Source organism: Acaromyces ingoldii, assembly GCF_003144295.1.
Source record: "Acaromyces ingoldii strain MCA 4198 unplaced genomic scaffold FA10scaffold_2, whole genome shotgun sequence".
NCBI lineage: Eukaryota > Fungi > Basidiomycota > Exobasidiomycetes > Exobasidiales > Cryptobasidiaceae > Acaromyces > Acaromyces ingoldii.
This window is the reverse complement of record NW_020290248.1, coordinates 3,341,528-3,357,438: the sequence shown is the minus strand read 5'-3', so window position 1 is coordinate 3,357,438 and position 15,911 is coordinate 3,341,528. Positions and strand designations below refer to the sequence as shown.

General features: G+C 56.1%; 6 protein-coding genes across 6 annotated transcripts; 2 read left to right on the top strand and 4 right to left on the bottom strand.

Moving 5' to 3' along the window:
• The first annotated feature begins 225 nt into the window (after positions 1-225).
• Positions 226-2,731, top strand: FA10DRAFT_266200 (lysyl-tRNA synthetase). Its single transcript, XM_025521397.1, has 3 exons — positions 226-2,162; positions 2,239-2,361; positions 2,432-2,731. The coding sequence occupies exons 1-3, from the start codon at positions 631-633 to the stop codon at positions 2,589-2,591; spliced, it is 1,815 nt and encodes a 604-aa protein (XP_025379637.1). The 5' UTR covers positions 226-630; the 3' UTR covers positions 2,592-2,731.
• FA10DRAFT_300921 (hypothetical protein) lies at positions 2,452-3,314 on the bottom strand (the record flags this gene model as incomplete). The annotated part of the gene is made up of 5 exons (XM_025524901.1): positions 2,452-2,775; positions 2,846-2,972; positions 3,044-3,079; positions 3,161-3,197; positions 3,304-3,314. The coding sequence occupies 5 exons, from the start codon at positions 3,312-3,314 to the stop codon at positions 2,744-2,746; spliced, it is 243 nt and encodes an 80-aa protein (XP_025379636.1). The 3' UTR covers positions 2,452-2,743.
• A 12-nt stretch (positions 3,315-3,326) lies between these two features.
• On the top strand, positions 3,327-6,717 carry FA10DRAFT_266199 (hypothetical protein). Its single transcript, XM_025521396.1, has one exon. The coding sequence runs from the start codon at positions 3,493-3,495 to the stop codon at positions 6,607-6,609; it is 3,117 nt and encodes a 1,038-aa protein (XP_025379635.1). The 5' UTR covers positions 3,327-3,492; the 3' UTR covers positions 6,610-6,717.
• On the bottom strand, positions 6,648-11,024 carry FA10DRAFT_266198 (DUF1212-domain-containing protein). The gene has a single exon (XM_025521395.1). The coding sequence runs from the start codon at positions 10,689-10,691 to the stop codon at positions 6,876-6,878; it is 3,816 nt and encodes a 1,271-aa protein (XP_025379634.1). The 5' UTR covers positions 10,692-11,024; the 3' UTR covers positions 6,648-6,875.
• Positions 11,025-12,129: 1,105 nt separating this feature from the next.
• Positions 12,130-14,614, bottom strand: FA10DRAFT_92133 (hypothetical protein). Its single transcript, XM_025525785.1, has 4 exons — positions 13,304-14,614; positions 12,973-13,216; positions 12,649-12,909; positions 12,130-12,587 (listed from the first exon to the last, which is right to left on the bottom strand). The coding sequence occupies exons 1-4, from the start codon at positions 14,370-14,372 to the stop codon at positions 12,386-12,388; spliced, it is 1,776 nt and encodes a 591-aa protein (XP_025379633.1). The 5' UTR covers positions 14,373-14,614; the 3' UTR covers positions 12,130-12,385.
• Positions 14,615-14,802: 188 nt separating this feature from the next.
• Positions 14,803-15,910, bottom strand: FA10DRAFT_274841 (carbon-nitrogen hydrolase; the record flags this gene model as incomplete). Its single annotated transcript, XM_025523236.1, has 1 exon — positions 14,803-15,910. One exon carries the CDS (start codon positions 15,908-15,910, stop codon positions 14,813-14,815), a length of 1,098 nt encoding a protein of 365 aa, XP_025379632.1. The 3' UTR covers positions 14,803-14,812.
• Position 15,911: the final 1 nt, after the last annotated feature.

Here is a 15,911-nt window from a genome sequence, read left to right as displayed (position 1 = left end):
GGCTGAGTGGATAATGCGGCTGCGCTTTTTATTTTTATTTTTGTCTTAGGTAGTGGATTAGTCACAAGCACGTGAGATTTCAGTCATGCTATGTCATTTTGTGACTGTATAGATGACTAGGCGTTGGAAAGGAAGAAAGGAAGAAAAAAGTCGAACAATAAAGAGGGAAAGAAAGAAAAAAAAAAAAGAAAAAAAAAAAAGAGAAGAGTGAAAAGTCCAAGGAGTGGAATATGGGCTTGGGGCGCTTTGTCCTGCTACTCACCGCACCGCTTGTCCTTTTTTGTCCTGCTACTCTCTTCTCAGGCAGCTGGACGTATAAGTAAGGCCCCGTCTCCCCAACATTTATCCTTCTCCTTGTCCACCAGGACCCAGGTAACGTCACCTAAACACGACGCCTGTATCTCGTCCGTCGTGCAACGCGGACGACAACGTGTACATCACGTGACCCTCGAGTGAGGGCTCGGGGTTGAGAGCTTCACCAGGTCTATGTTGGTTGGAAGAGGATCACTTGTTCGTCTTGTTCTTCCCCTTCGACAGCAACCTTTTACACACCGCTCCCTTTTTCTTGCAGCGCCAAGACCACCTGCCTTCTCAAACAAGCCCGCTCCAAGGCCAATCAGATTCAGCAACATGTCGTCGGCCGCTCCCGAGGAGAGCGAGGCGCAGAAGCACAGGGATGAGGTGACGGGCGAGATGGTCTCCAAGAGCGAGCTCAAGAAGCGGCAGAAGCAGAGGGAAAAGGAGGCCGCCAAGGCCAAGAAGGCTGCGAGTGCCCCCGCTCAGCCTGCCGCCTCGGCCAACGCAGGTTCGAGTGCGCCCAAGCAGGAGGAGGAGCTGGACCCGAGCAAGTACTACGAGCGCCGGGTGCGCGAGATCCAGAAGCTGCGCGAGACTGGCAACCCGGACCCGTACCCGCACAAGTTCCACGTTTCCATCTCCCTCACCGACTTCATCGAAAAGTACCAGGACCGGGTCGAGGCGGGCGAAAAGGTGGAGAACGAGGGCGAGGTGTCGATTGCCGGACGGATCCACAACATGCGTTCGAGCGGCACCAAGATTCGCTTCTATGACCTCCATGGAGAGGGCGTCAAGGTCCAAATCACGGCACAGATCCAGGACCACAAGGACGGTGACTTTGCCCAGACCCACGACCTGCTGCAGCGCGGTGACATTGTTGGTGTCATGGGCGTGCCAGGAAAGACGAAGAAGGGCGAGCTGTCCATCTTCCCATCGAGCCTCAAGCTCCTGTCTCCCAACTTGCACCTGCTCCCCAAGGCTCCCGCCGGTGCACAGCAGAAGGGCGGCCTGACCGACACGGAGACGCGGCACCGCAAGCGATACCTGGATCTGATCATGAACCAGCATGTGCGCGACATCTTCGTCAGGCGAGCCAAGATCATCAACTACGTCCGCCGCTACCTCGACAACCTCGGCTTCCTCGAGGTCGAGACGCCGATGATGAACATGATCGCTGGTGGTGCCACGGCCAAGCCATTTATCACGCACCACAACGACCTCAAGCTGGACCTGTTCATGCGCGTCGCCCCCGAGCTCTACCTCAAGGAGCTCGTCGTGGGAGGCCTGGACCGCGTCTACGAGATTGGCCGTGTGTTCCGCAACGAGTCAATTGACCAGACGCACAACCCCGAGTTCTCCATCTGCGAGTTCTACATGGCCTACGCCGATATGTACGACCTGATGGAAATCACGGAGAGCATGATCTCGGGGCTTGTCAAGTCCGTCACGGGCGGCTACAAGATCAAGTACCACCCAGACGGCAAGGATGTCGAGGGCGGGCGAGAATACGAGATTGACTTTTCGACGCCATGGAAGCGCTTCGACATGATCAAGGAGCTCGAGTCGAAGCTCGGCGTCACTTTCCCCCCCGCCGATACACTCCACAACGAGGAGTCGCGCAAGTTCCTCTCGGACCTGGCTGCCAAGCACAATGTTGACTGCTCCGAGCCACGGACAAGCGCGAGGCTGATCGACAAGCTCGTCGGCGAAATCATCGAGGTGCAGTGTATCAACCCGAGCTTCATCGTGGGCCACCCTCAGGTCATGAGCCCCCTGGCAAAGAGGCATCGGGACATCACTGGCCTCTGCGAGAGGTTCGAGGTGTTTGTGGCCACCAAGGAAATCTGCAACGCATACACGGAGCTGTAAGTGGGCCACCTCTCCTCCTGTCCCCTCTTTGATCAACAGCTCATTTCTTTTGTCATTCTCTCTTTTGCTCAGCAACGACCCTTTCGACCAGAAGGAGAGGTTCGAGGAGCAGGCCAGGCAGAAGGACCAGGGCGATGACGAGGCCCAGGGCATCGACCACGTCTTCATCGATGCTATGGAGCACGGCCTTCCTCCGTGAGTGCCCTCACTTTTCTCTTTCTCATCCTTCAGTAGATGGACTGACCAAGCTGCCTCACTCGCTCAGCACCGGTGGATGGGGCATGGGCATCGACCGGCTCGTCATGTTCCTGACCGACTCCAACTCCATCAAGGAGGTCTTGGCCTTCCCAGCCAACAAGCCCCTCCCTGCCACGAACGCCGCCCCCGCTGCTACTCCTTCTGCGGAGGCTTCGACGTCGGCTTGACTGGTTGGGCGCAACATTTGAGAGAATTTGTCTTTGTAGAGGTAGACAGATCTTTTTCTCGTTGATTAAAAAGGACGCCTCTGTTGAGGAATAAATAGAACAAAAGAAAAAAGGATGGCCAATGAAGCGAACAAAGCCTGTTTGTCGAGTCCTCAAAGGAAAAGCCTGGCCAGTTCAAAGACGACTGTGGTGGTTCCTGTCAGTCATCGTCCGTGAGAGGGTCCAGAGGGTCCACTGCAGACTGCACGACTTACCGCCTCCGATGACGACAAAGCAGATGAGACTCAGGGCGATAGTGCCGACGGGGCTCCTCTTTGCCAGGACACGCTCCTGATATGGCTTGCGCGGCTTTGTCTTTCCCTCGCGCGCCGCCTTTGCGTTCTGCGTGTGCGTGAAGAGGATGAGATTCGAGAGCTAGGAGTGAGATCGGGCAAGGTAAGAAGCACACTCACTCTCTCGTTCTTTGCGCGGATATCTTTGCCCGTCGGCTGGATTGCTACAGGTCAGTCGCCTGTCTTTCTTCCTGCATCATAGAGATTGTGTCTCTCTTTGTGTGTGCGTGTGCTTACCATGATGTTCACTAGCTCCTCGGATATGCGCCGGTCGCTGCGTCTTGTCGTCGTTGTGAATAGGAAGAAAGCGTCCTCGTCTTCACTCTCTAAAACAGAAATTGGAGCAATGAGAGGCGCCACGCAGCGCGCAGCTAGCCCACACTCGCCCCATGGGCGGGCCGTGCGCCCAGCCTGGCTTATTTTCTTTCTCTTGCCTACACGTGGATGCGCGCGTTCGAGCTTGGGCTTGCGTTCTTCTCTCACTAGGTCGCCTGGCACACGACGAACGAAGGCTGAGGTGAACGGGCAAGGTGAAGGGCGAAAAGGAAGAGTGGCATGAGAGTGAGGGCATGACAGTCAAGAACGGCCATGTAGGAGCAACACAACGCGAGAATATGACGACAAAGACAACAAAGACGACGCTCCAAGCGGAGCTGTTGCGCCTAAGACGCCAATTTCGCAACGTCCACACGGGCGAGGGCAGCGGATCTGGCTTCAAGGATGAAGTACCAGTCGGGGCCTCGCTGCATCCACTCCACAGCCATGAGGAGCAGATCCCCTCCCTGGAGGAGTTACAGGCGACGATCCGATCGATGCGAGCAGTCGTCGATTCGTTCCTCGATAGCCTCATCGTCGAGCAGGCGGCTGCTGGGCCCAGGTTGGCCAGCGGCAACACGCCCAGCAATGGCGCAGCGGCGAGTCAATACATCGATGAGGCGCAACCGAAAGAGGGCTCATCGTCTTTAGAAGACAAAAAGGGCGCTGGAAGCAGCAGCAGCAGCAATAACAAAGCTCGATTCTCGAGCTTGCTTCGCGAACAGGCGTCGCACCTCTCCACAATCGACTCTTTGACCGACTTTGTTGTCAATGGCGGCCACTACGGAGGACCCAGCGGCAAGGGAAAAGCCAAAGAGCAGTCTTTGTGCGCCTCGGGCTTTCTACCACAAAGCTTAGCTGTGTGTGCACTGGACCCCACCTGGCTCTTTGGGCGATTCAAAGACGAGACGGTAGTCTGGCCGAACACCTCGCAAGAGTCTTCGGGTCGCGCATTGCAGGCACTCGTCGAGACCGTTCAGGAATTGGCAAAGGACAGCGGTCTTGAGGCTTTCGCCGAGGATCACCGCCCTGCCAAATCCTCGCCTCCGTCTTCCAACTCGCTCTCGTCTTCGTCAAGCGAATCCTTGGGCCATCTCTACACTCTCACCCTCGCCGCATCTATCTTCGTCATCGACGTTGACTTTGGGATCCAAAAGGTCTCAGACGAGCACGTGTGGCGTCCCAAGCTCAGAGTCCGGATCTCGTACGCGACCGACAGCAGCAATGGGGCTGGTCCGTCACACAGTCAGGGAGGAGGGGCACCTCGGAAGCGCGATGAAGGGCTGTGCGCATTTGTCCATCACGACGTCGAAGCACTTGGTCGACTGCTGTTCGGCTTGGAGCGGGGAGACAATATCGTGGGTGGTGACCCTACATCAAAGGCTATCGCGCACTTCCAGAGGCTCCGCAAGACCATTGGGACTCTCTGTCACCTCGACAACTTGTCATCAAGGCGGCATGCTGCCAATGAGGACGGCGCCAACCAAGTACCGGATCTCTTTGCGGCAATGGATGACCTGACAAAGGCACTCGGAATAGATTCAGAGGACTCCACTTCTTCGTTGAAAGGGTTGATCCCGCTGTGTCACGCTGGCTCGCCCTATTCTACATTGGTGTATCACACCATGCCGCCTATACTCGAGAGGAGCGAAATCGAACGCCAGATCGAGAGCGCCAGTCTAGGACAGGAGGGCAAGAACGAAAGAAGCACTTACAGCGTCAGATTCTCTGTCGCGCCGTGCCAATTTCCGCTCAATGGTAGTGATGGTGGCAAGACCAAGATTGCCGAGTTGGGCAGTGTTACACAAGGCACGGAAGCCGAAGAGACGAACAAAGAGTCGTCGCCGGGAGCACCATTGCGCTTCTTGGCGCAACTCGATCCACCCGTAATTGTACCTCGACAAAAGGCGAGAAAGATTGCCGAGCGCATCGGTCTCGTGAGCGATGGCGGCGTCAACGACCAGTCTCCGGCCGAAGCTGCGCTAGCCTCGGCGCTGTTCTCGGCAGGGTCAACCTCGGCAGTGACCACCCAAGCGCCGTCGGCCATGTTTGCGACCACGTCGCCTGAATCTTCCAATTTGATTCAGAGCGCCATGCTCGCCTACTCGGGAAATGGCTCTACAGCGAGACCCGCCTCGCTGAATGGATCGCAGGCAAACGGGACAGCGAACGGGAACGGGAACGTGGGTGGCTTCAGCTTTCATCTCGGCCCTTCGTCATCGTCGATGGATTTGTTAGCTTCTTCGCAGCAGGTCCCGCGCATGCCTCTGGATACCTTCCGCTTCGAACGCCTCATCTCTGCTGGGGCCGGTGTCTCAGTAAGCGGGAGCAGACGTAGAAGACCTAGGAGTGGGAAGCTTGACTTCAAATTCGACATTCGTACCACCGCGCATGCTGCGGAAGGCGAGCAGGGACTTCAGGGCTTGGAGATCAACTCGATCCCATTTGACTCGATGGAGGCGTTGAGGGACATCGTAGAGATACTGAAGCGCCAGACACAGGTCAACGAGCTCTTGCGCGAGCACCTGGATGATCAGGAAGGCAGCAACGAGCAAGAGCCTGATGGAGGAGTCCGGGTCGAGGTGACCTACGAGCTGCAGGAGGAAGAGCATCTCAAGGTCGCCATTCCTGTACGTCTGCGGACGCTTGTCGGCGAGCAAGAAAAAGAACAAGTCTGGATCTGCACCTGTCGACTTGATGCAGATCTAGACGATGGGTGGAGGGTGTCAGAAGGGAGGATCACAAAAGTGGGAGGAAAGAGACGTCGGCGGCGAGGAAAGCAAGGCCTAGATCCAGAAGAGCAAGACGAGGAACAAGGGGAGCATCTTATCGAGGGCGAGATGCAGAGGGAATGGGCCAGGCATCTCGGGGAAGGAAATTCCGAGAAAGGAGACAGACGGCTCGAAGGTCTAGCAACAAGGATGTACAACTACGTCGAGGCGAGGTATGGGGTTCAGGAAGAGAAAAAGCAAACGAAGAATGCGCAAGTGGATGAAGACATGGCGTCTGTATCTGCTGAAGATCTCGAGCGGAGGGAGGTACACGAAGAGGCAACAAAGCGAAGACGATCAGAGCAGCTCGACTCTGTCATCGAGGAGGAAGACGAAGACGAAGACGAAGACGTTTCGCCTACCGCTGCTGCAGCTGCGCTCCCTCCCACCGGTCGTCTCACCCGCCGGTCGAGCCACTTGGTGAGCGGGACCACGATGGAAAAGGAGACCCACGCCCGTCGACCCTCGACTGCATCTGGCCTGCGTTCCTCTTCGCCTGCGGCAAATTCCGTGGCTGGCACGAAACGACGTGCAAGCCAGTCGCTCGACCAAGACTCGGGCGCCGTTGGGACTAGACGGACTTCGAGAAGGAAGAGCTGAGGTGCCTTTGCTGCCTCGCGAACGAAGGCGGCAATGAGGATGAGAGGGAACGATACTTTTGATTGATGAGAGAGCAGGAAGTTGCTTCCTTTGTAATGAAGTCTATTATCTACAGAATGAGGTGTGACGCTGGCCACGGGGCCCTTGTCGTAAACGCTGAGGTCGAAACAGATTGTGAGAATAGAGCGCCAGAGAAGAAGTATAGATTAGGAGGCAATGATGGTCGAAAGTGTTCTGTGTTGAATGCTGATGAAGAGGCGAGATTTTTAGAATGAAAAGAGGCCGCCACCTCTGATCTTGCGACCGCCGACAATGTACGCAATAACTGTGGCGGCGTAGAGCCCGACAGTGAGGCCCAGAGCGACCTCGACAAGGCTCTGTGCGACCGAGAAACCTGACGAGATGTTGCCAGCAGAATTGTTCTGGTCATTGGCGAAGCTCAGAAGACCGCCTCCGCCACTCAGGCCGCTCGGAAGCTGGTAGAGAACGCCGACGCAAGCGACCGTATAAGACTTGCCATCATAAATGCGGCCAAAAACATTCGAGAGGAGACCGACGGCCATGGCGCCCAGAGCACTTGTCACGTCGCTCCTCTGCGAAAGCGATTTCGACTGAGCTGCGAAGTGATTGGTGGCCCAGCCAGCAATGGCAATGGCTACCATGACGGGGAACTCCTTCCTGGTTACCTTGGCCTGGTTTCGGATCGACAGCGCGATTGAGTAGCCAGGGACCGTCAAGAGGGCCCAGATCAGGGGCACGTCGCTCATCCACCACTTGTCGTTGTGGACCACGCTGCACTGGCGCAGTGTTTGACTGTCGCTGTCACTGCCGCTAAACAGAAGCCAGAACGAGTATCCAATCGAGATGCCAAAACCGAGGAACAGCGAATAGATGATGGCGTAGACGAGTCGAACGGACCCGGCGATAAGATTTTTGGACTGAAGCTCCAACGAACCGCTGAGGACGATGAAGCCGGGTAGAATCAGCACGATGGAACCCGAGACGACGCCTGCATAGCAGAAGTAACCAGTCGAAGCCAAGGCCGAGGCGACGAAAGAATTGATGGCGGCAAAAAGAATCTCAAAGACGTTCGAAAAGAGCTCCGTTGTGATGACGCTCTGGCAAAAGACGAGGAAGCAACCGAGCGGAAAAGCGGCGAGCGCATCGATGAACGAGCCGCTGAAGCCCATGGGTCCAACACAGATGAAAGACGAGCAGAATCCTCCAATGATGACCATGGGGATCCGTGAGATGATGGGCTTCCTTCGCATGAGCTCGTCAAGCTGCGAAGACGCCTCGGCAACGCCAATCTTGTCGTGAATGACGTTCCAGTAGATGGAGTGCATGTCAGTGAGCTTCGTCAGGTCGAGGCCACCGCCTTGCTTGATGAATTTTGTCTCGGATGTGTGCGTCGTGTCGTCGCCAAAGGCCAAGAGCATGAGGTTGGGCAGGTAGATGCAGCGGCAGTTGATCTCCAAGACTCTGGCCGTCTGCTGGATCTGCGTCTCGATCCGGTGGGTGGGCGCTCCGAACATCATCAACGCCCGCGCCAGCTTCATGAGGAACTCCTGGCGCTGGAGGATAGCTGCGACGTGCATCGTGATGAAGATCTCCTCCTTCTTGCGCTTGTCCTTTGCCCTCCGCTTGAGCTTGCGCTGCCACTCGGCCTTGGCTGCCTTCTCGTCGAGCTCCTCCTTGCCAAAGTAGTCGCTCCCGTGCGCGTCACCCAGGACATCAGGCGTATTGACGTTGGAATGGCCAGTCCACGTCCTGGCAAAGTTGGGCATGTGCGGCAGGTGCAGATGGGCTCCCGCGCCTGCGCTGTGGGGTGCCGTGCCGGCGCTGTTCTTGCGAGTGTGCAGTGCCGTCTTGGTCGAATTGGGACGTACGTTGATGATGCTCGAAGGCCTCGTGAATGACTTCCTGGGCGAGTGAGCCCCACCGCTGGGCGGCGTCATGGCTTGGGTTTCGGCACTGTCTGGCTCCTTGTGGTCAAGCGAAGACATGCCCGGTGAGTGGTGACCAGCTCCTGGTGTGCCCGGCTGAGATCGCCAATGGGGCCTCGGCGCGGCATCTGCAACGATCTCAGCCGTGCGCTTGAGCGTCTTGGCGTTCATCTCGGGAAGCAAGTAGCGATCGAGAGTGTACCCTGGGCGCTTTGGATTGGGACCAAGCTGCGCATGATAAGGGCTGACGGCGCCGATGAGGTTTCCCGTCGTGGCAATCAGACCGCCAATCGTGCCGGCAGACGATCGGCTGGCCTTTGGTCGTTCGTCGATGGCCTCGTCGATACCAGCCTCCTTTGCGGCAATCGACAAGACCTTTTTACCCGCACCAGCAATGGCGAGACCTCCAGACGTGATGTCCTTCGTCCAGCCGGGACTATTGCCGCCGGAAGGAGCCCAGCTCATGCGTCGCCTCGAGGGGCTATCAACACCGGAGGATGTCGACGAAATAGGTCGCGCTCCTCGAGCCTTGGCGGCGGCATCCTCGCGTCGAAGCTCTGCAGCCACCAAATCTGATAGGTTGCCATCGCCGACGCCATGACCTCCGATGCCCGCAGCTGCACCACCGGCACCCGTGGCGCTGCCGCCGGCGGGTCCTGGCGTGCTGAGCGGACTGGTAGCCTCTGAGCTCATGCCGCTGGCTTTCCGTGCGGCCTGCTGCTCCTTCTGCTGCTGTTCATAGAGCTTCAGAAGGTTACCCAGCACACCACCGGCGGCAATGGGTCGGGCAGAGAGGTTCGCGGCCGTATCGAGATTGTCGGGCGTTGAGGCGCCCGAATCGAGATGGTCGCGTTTGTTGGTTGGCATCGAAGAAACGCCCGGCATGCCGTCGTCCTCCGACATCGACCCAGCGCCCTGACCGGTCATGAGCTTGTGCGCTCGAACAAGCTTGGCGGCCTCTCGCTCGAACTTTGTCGGTCTGCTCCTGGGACCGCCGGGCCGAGTGCCGGTCGACGTCGTGACGGGGACCGACTTTGTGTTTGTAGGACCACCTTCCTCATACGGTCGACTCGTGGGCGAGCTGGCCGTCTGCGCCTCCGCTTTGCCCGCCTCGTCTTCGTCGCCCTTGCCGAACATCAACCCTCGAATCCTTGCCCAGCCCTTTGGCTGCGCATCTTCCTCCTCCGCTGCTCCCTTCTTCTTCTTGCGTCTCGCTGGCAACCCGTCCGTCTCGCCAGGCATAAAGTCAATGTGATCCAGATCCGAGTCATTTGCTGGATCGTAGCTGCCAGACTCGGAGGTCCAGTCCCCACCACCGGGCGTCGATGTGCCGCTGCTGGCCCAGTCTGGCGTCTCGGCTTTCGATTTCCGTCGACGCTGCTGTTGCTGTTGTTGTTGTTGTTGTTGTGATTGCTGTTGTTGCTGCTGTTGTCCGCCACCCTGCATTTCGATCCAGTCGCCATTTTCAGCGACGACAGCATCGGTCCCCTCGTGGGCCTCATGCCTCTGAAGCTCCCGCTGGAGCTCAAGGAAAGCTCGGTTGTCGAGCCCTCGCTCATCGAGGCTCTTTGCGCCTGTCAGACTGAGCGTCGGCACCAGCTGACGGTTCTCTTGGGCCTTGCCCTCCTCGAGGCCCTGGTGGATGCCCTCACTCGGCTGTTCGTTCATGGGTGAAAGCCTCGTGTGGAGCATGAGCGGGCCCGGATGGTGGGCCCTCTGGACACTGGTAGACGACGTGGGTACGACACCGCCACCAGCCTGCGTGGCAGCAGCGGCAGGCTGTCGGACGGTGACCGTGGGTCCGCCGTGCTGTCCCTGGAAGCGCTTCGAGGCTAGGCCCGGGTGGGTGCCTGCGCCGGAATCCCAGTGCACTCTGCCCCTCCTCGCTGTGGCAGACGAAGGTGCTGAGCCTGACCCTCGTCCGCCGGTGCCTGTGTTGCCATCAACGGTCTCTCCATTGAGGCCGCCTGGGGTGCTAGTCCCTGTCGGCTGTCGACTGCCCACCTCGATCGCGGGGCTTCCCTCGCCGCCTGTCTCTCTTGCGAGGGTGGTCGTTGCATGCTCTGCCGTGTTCTGGAATGACGACTGCTCCGTACCCTCGAGATTCAAGGGGTGCTGCTGTCGATCAGCCGCCATCTTACCGTACTCTATCTGTTAGCAGGAGCACCGATCAAGAATTCAAGTCTATATGCGAGTCGAGTCGAGTCGCGAGTGTTGCGAGGGGCGCCCCTTGGGTGGCGTGGTCGTGGTCTCCTTTCAAGCGCGCCAGCACGCTTTCTCGCCTCGGCTACCTCGGTGTGTCACTCTGAACACTCCGACGAGATAAGTCCGCCTTTCTGCTGCAGCTGCGTCGGTCGTGGATAGGATGTAGAGAGGAGAGCCAAGAGAAGATCTCTCGAAGAGAAACAGGGGCCCGTTTGGTTGTGTGCGATTGCCCGCGCCGCCTTCCCTGTTTTTTTTTTTTTTGTTCTTCCCTCCCTTTTTTTCCTACCTCTTTTTGGCGTGGAGGTTCGTGTCGTTTTTCGTCGGGTTTCCGATTTCCACCAGCCCAGGCGAAGCGAGAGGTGAGAGGAAGATCCGCGCGCGGCGCGAGCGGAGCGGAAAATGAACGAGGTCGTGTCTGGCGTCGCCAAGCGAAGCTCCGAAGAGATGGTGATGTGAGGATCGCAGAAGAAGAAGTGATGCTGCTTGGTCGACGCTTCAGCCCCTACTCAGGCTTCCTGTCCAATCCAGGTGCCAACAAATGTATTGATATCCTTTTAGTTTTTCGGACGATAGGTGCGTGTGTGAGTGTGCTCGCGCGGCATGCACGCTTTCCAAAATTCGCCGGGAAGCGCTCAAACTCAGAATGAGAAATAAAAAATAAAAAAACAAGTTTCACAGGATCGATAGAGGCCGGAACATTTCTCTCTCTCTTGCGCTTTCCCTGCCCCAATCTGCCCGGTCGCTTTAATCTCTGTGACGGCAGAGGTACGGATTATTGGTGCCGAAGGAGACACAGCAATAAATAAAGAAGTGCACTCACTATATAGATCGAAGTGGTGGTTTCGTCTGAGTTGTAGTTGGGGCTTGCGTATGTGGCCGAGCTTATTGATCGATTGAACTATGCATGGTTTGAGAGCCAAGACAAATGGCGGCTGCTCTTGCCATCATTGAGCAGCATCGATTGCAGCAGGCTCCACTCGCGGCTTCGACCGGCAGCGAGCCCCGCTCGGAGCGCTGCCACACTAGTAAAGAAAGTTGGCCAACGAGGAGGCGGAGACTGCAACAGTCTGTCTGGCCAAGAACAAACAATGGCGTTCAACAAAAGGCTAGGTAGCCGTGTCTCAGATAGCTTGGCGTCTCTCTCCCCGGACCGTATGTCGTCTTTCCACAGTGGCACTGCCCTTTCCCCTTCTAGCGACGGGCGGACGGAGGAGCCTCCCCTTCCCCCCCCCCCCTTTTTTCTCCTCTTTTGGCGTGGAGGTTCGTGCCATTTTTCGTCGGGTTCCGATCTCCACCAGCCCAGGCGAAGCGAGAGGCGAGAGGGAGATTCGCGCGCGAAGCAGACGGAGCGGAAAATGAACGAGGTCGTGTCTGGCGTCGCCAAGCGAAGCACCGAGAGCTGTTGATGATAGATAGCGTGACCCCGCTTCTTTGTTACCCCATCTTTCAGACTGTAGATTCTGCGAATCTCAAACCACCTCACTCAATTGTAGACGTCTTTCTGTTCACAGTCGAGGACGAGGATGTCCGCACTCATACGGTGAGATGAGCTCTCCGCTCGATTGGCACATAGTGACGTTTTGCTCTTTACATTGTTGTTTTCCTGAACCACGTATGTTCGCCTATCAGCTGTCAAAGCAGTGCTCTCTTTCTAGAATTCGCAAAGACGCCGCCGATTGTCCAGCGGCTGGCCATATTTCGGCAAATTCGTCGAGCCACCGCAGAATATAGAGGAGATTACGACGAGCTTGAGCAATAGTATCCGGAGACCGACTTCCAAGCCCAGAAATGAGCAGTATCAGCATCGTCCCCGAAACATAGATGCATCTAAGGTATGAGGGTAGTCAGTAAAGATCACCATTGGTGATGGTCATTTAGATACACCTACTGCTGCGTCGTGAGTGGAGCAGAATGGACCCCGTGAAAGTCACGGATGAAGCGAATGATGTCGATCATCTCCTCGGCGGCCTGCACGCAATGATCCATCGTTTTGGGCCACAAATTTGGGTTCTCAGTAAAGGTGAGGTATGGTCGATGGAGCTCGATCAGATATGCATTGTATATCGCCAAGAGAACAGCGACACCAGGCAGCATGATCGGAGCAGAGGATGGTTGCGGCCAAGTAAGGATTTCGGGCAGAGATCGTCGCCTGTGCAGCGACAGCGAAAATCAGCGATCATTCCTAGCAGTCAGTATGATCGAAGTAGCTCACCAAGCCAAAAGATCATCGCCCAAACGTTTGGCCAAAGTCAGCCGCTGATTGAAGCTCGCTCGCATGAAATGATTGCAGAAGACGATCTTGTGTCCAATATTTGAGAGTTGGCAATGCTTTCGGAAGGCAATCGAGACTATGCGAATTGCTGGATCACTCGACGTTCGAAGGAAGGGCGGCCGCTGATTTTCTTCCGCAGAGAGGTTGAGAGAAAGGCGAGCAAAGTAATTCGTCCACCAACTACCTGCAAGCAGGCCATGAAGAAGCGTGTGAGATAGGAACAAATTTGTCAATGAGATCCGTCAGAGAAAGAAGCACCAAACGCACTCACTAAAATTACGCACGAACCCATAGACGTCTCGCCGAGCCACATCGAGCTCGCTGTCTGGCTCCAAGCCCAATGCTCGCAGTTGTTCATCACACCTGCGATGAAGTCGAAATTCTTGCACGAGAAAGATTGCGATGGCGTAGTAATTGGAAGCTGCTTGATCGCTCATCATGCCAAAGCAATAAATTGATAGGAAGACGAGTGCGATTATCGTTCCCAGAGTCGGTGCATCGGCCTCTGAGTCAGCCATTGCTCGTGCCCTTTCGATGAAGCAATGACCTCGCGTAGCGTATTCTTCACCGCTGAATTGAGTATTTACAGAGTGAAATCGACCCACCTGATAGCGTGAGCCGATCCCCAGACACACAAGGTGAAGCAGAGGCGAGAAGTAGAGTTGCTTTCGCATCGGATCTGTGCGCATTGAAAGCGTGAATTGTTCCTGGAAGCTGTTCATCCCAAACGTAGGCGTATAGGCGAAAAAGAGATGAAGGAGGTGCTGGTGTGTCGATTTTTCAAGAGATGCTGGGAGATAAGGTACTTCGTGTGGTGCAAAGGTAGCTTCACTGGCAGGTGACGCTCTGCCGGTATCTCTGGAGCTCTGTGTGCCACCCATCCCAGCAAATAAGAACCCCTCGAACAACAAGTCGTCCGGGACATTGCTCTTGTCTTTTTGTCCTCGAGGGTCATAGGCATCATGATGAAGCAGTGTCGCACTTGCAGAGGACGAGTGAGGAATGAGAAAGTGTCGTGGCCGAAAGAACGTCGCCTCTGCTCCCAGATGAAGATTTCCATCGGGCGAGAGAATCAATGCTCCAGTCCCAAACGGTTCCTCGTCGCTCGCTTCATTCGCGTCCCTGCTGTCGCTGCTGAGCGGGGTTCCAACAAAGGGTTCTGATGTGGAAGGATGGGCGGATGTGCCTGATTCTGGTGATCTATTTCGACTGGAAGAGCGATTGGAGCCGAGAGCCTGCTCCAGTTCTGCTATTCGCTGGCGCAATTGGGCGTTTTCTCTCTTCCAAGCACGTACTCTTAAGAACGCATTGAGGCAATTAGCGTCTCTATAGTCTCCCATACTCACCTCGACTTACAATTCTCGCCGATCTACTGCTTCAGGATAGTGGCAAGTCTTTCTGGCCTGGCTGCACTTGGCACATGCAGGACTCTCTCCCGAGCACCGCTGCTTTCGATTTCGGCATCGCTCACATGCCCTGCCTGCTTGACTGCGTCGACTGCTTGGGACGTTGACATTCAGACTTGATTGGTAAGATGTAGATGCGTTGTCCATGTGGGTGCAGGTACAGCGAGATGGAAGTTATATTCATGGAGCAAAGATGATGCACAGGTAAATCAAGATCGGTGACGTGCAGCTTGTTTGGAAAAGCACGTGAGCTACCTATCTTACCGGTACCGGTACAGATTGCCCGCCTTCAAATAAAGCGATAGTAGTAGTAGATTGGACCTGATGATAGCTACAGACTCTTCGGAGCACTGATCACGTTACTGTGCGGTGCCTTAGGAACTCAAGGCATCCCAGGAAGGTGCATCGCTGTTGCTAGAACTGCTAGAGTGAAGTTCGTCGATCGATTTGTGAATGGCAAGTAAGGGCTTGTCCGCTTCAAATTCGCCATTGGTGGCTCCGCACTTGACCACGTAATTCTTGGGACGATCATCGACCAGAATGCGAAGCAGGTCCGGCCTCGAGTAATGACCAACTGGATCGGCGATCGCTTTTGCATAGTAGATGTCATCCAAGTCGATGTCGCAGTAGATGATACCATCAAAGTCGGGGGCAGCATCTGGTGTGATCTTGCGGCCGTCGGGACCAAACACACCAGAGGCGCCTCCCCAGCCCTCGGAGGTCATGAAAGAGCCAGCTGCAGAGTTGTGTCCGGAAGAGTTCGCCTTGATGCCAGCTGGACTCAGCGGCTGGTTAGTGACCAGAGTGAACACCTGCCCCTCGATAGAGTACATTCGTGAGGCGGTCACTTCATTGGCTTCGCTGCAGACATTGTACGGTTCTGGCCCTCCCGAGTGTGGAGGATTGAACGGCCACGCAGCGATGTGCACCTGCTCCCCCTGCGCATACTGGTAGTACTTCAACAGAGGTTGGATGTGTTCCCAGCAATTTAGCATCCCGATCTTGCCCAGAGGCGTGTCGACGACACTGTTTAGCGAATCGCCTGTTGAGTCGCCGAAGATAGTTCTTTCGACGTGCGTGGGTTTCGTCTTTCTTCTGTGCATGAGAATGTTGCCTTCAGAGGAAATCAAAACTTGACCGAGGTAGAGGCTACCATTATCACGTTCACTGAAGCCGAGGGCGACGAAAAGGCCCAAGTGGGCGGCGAGCTTGCGGATTTCCAGCATTTCAGGACCAGTCGCCGTCATGCTGTTCTTGATGTATGACTGAACAAGAGACAGATTTTCGCGGTAGTTGCCGTTCCACAGGAAGTTGGGGTACCCAGGTATCCAGACTTCTGAGAAAGCGATGAGGGAAGCGCCGCCCGCCTTTGCTTCGCGCATCAGATCGCATGTCTTCTTCACCGCCGCCTCGAGGTTGAACCAGCATGGCTCTGCTTGCACGACGGCAGCTTTCCACTTGCGGATGGACATA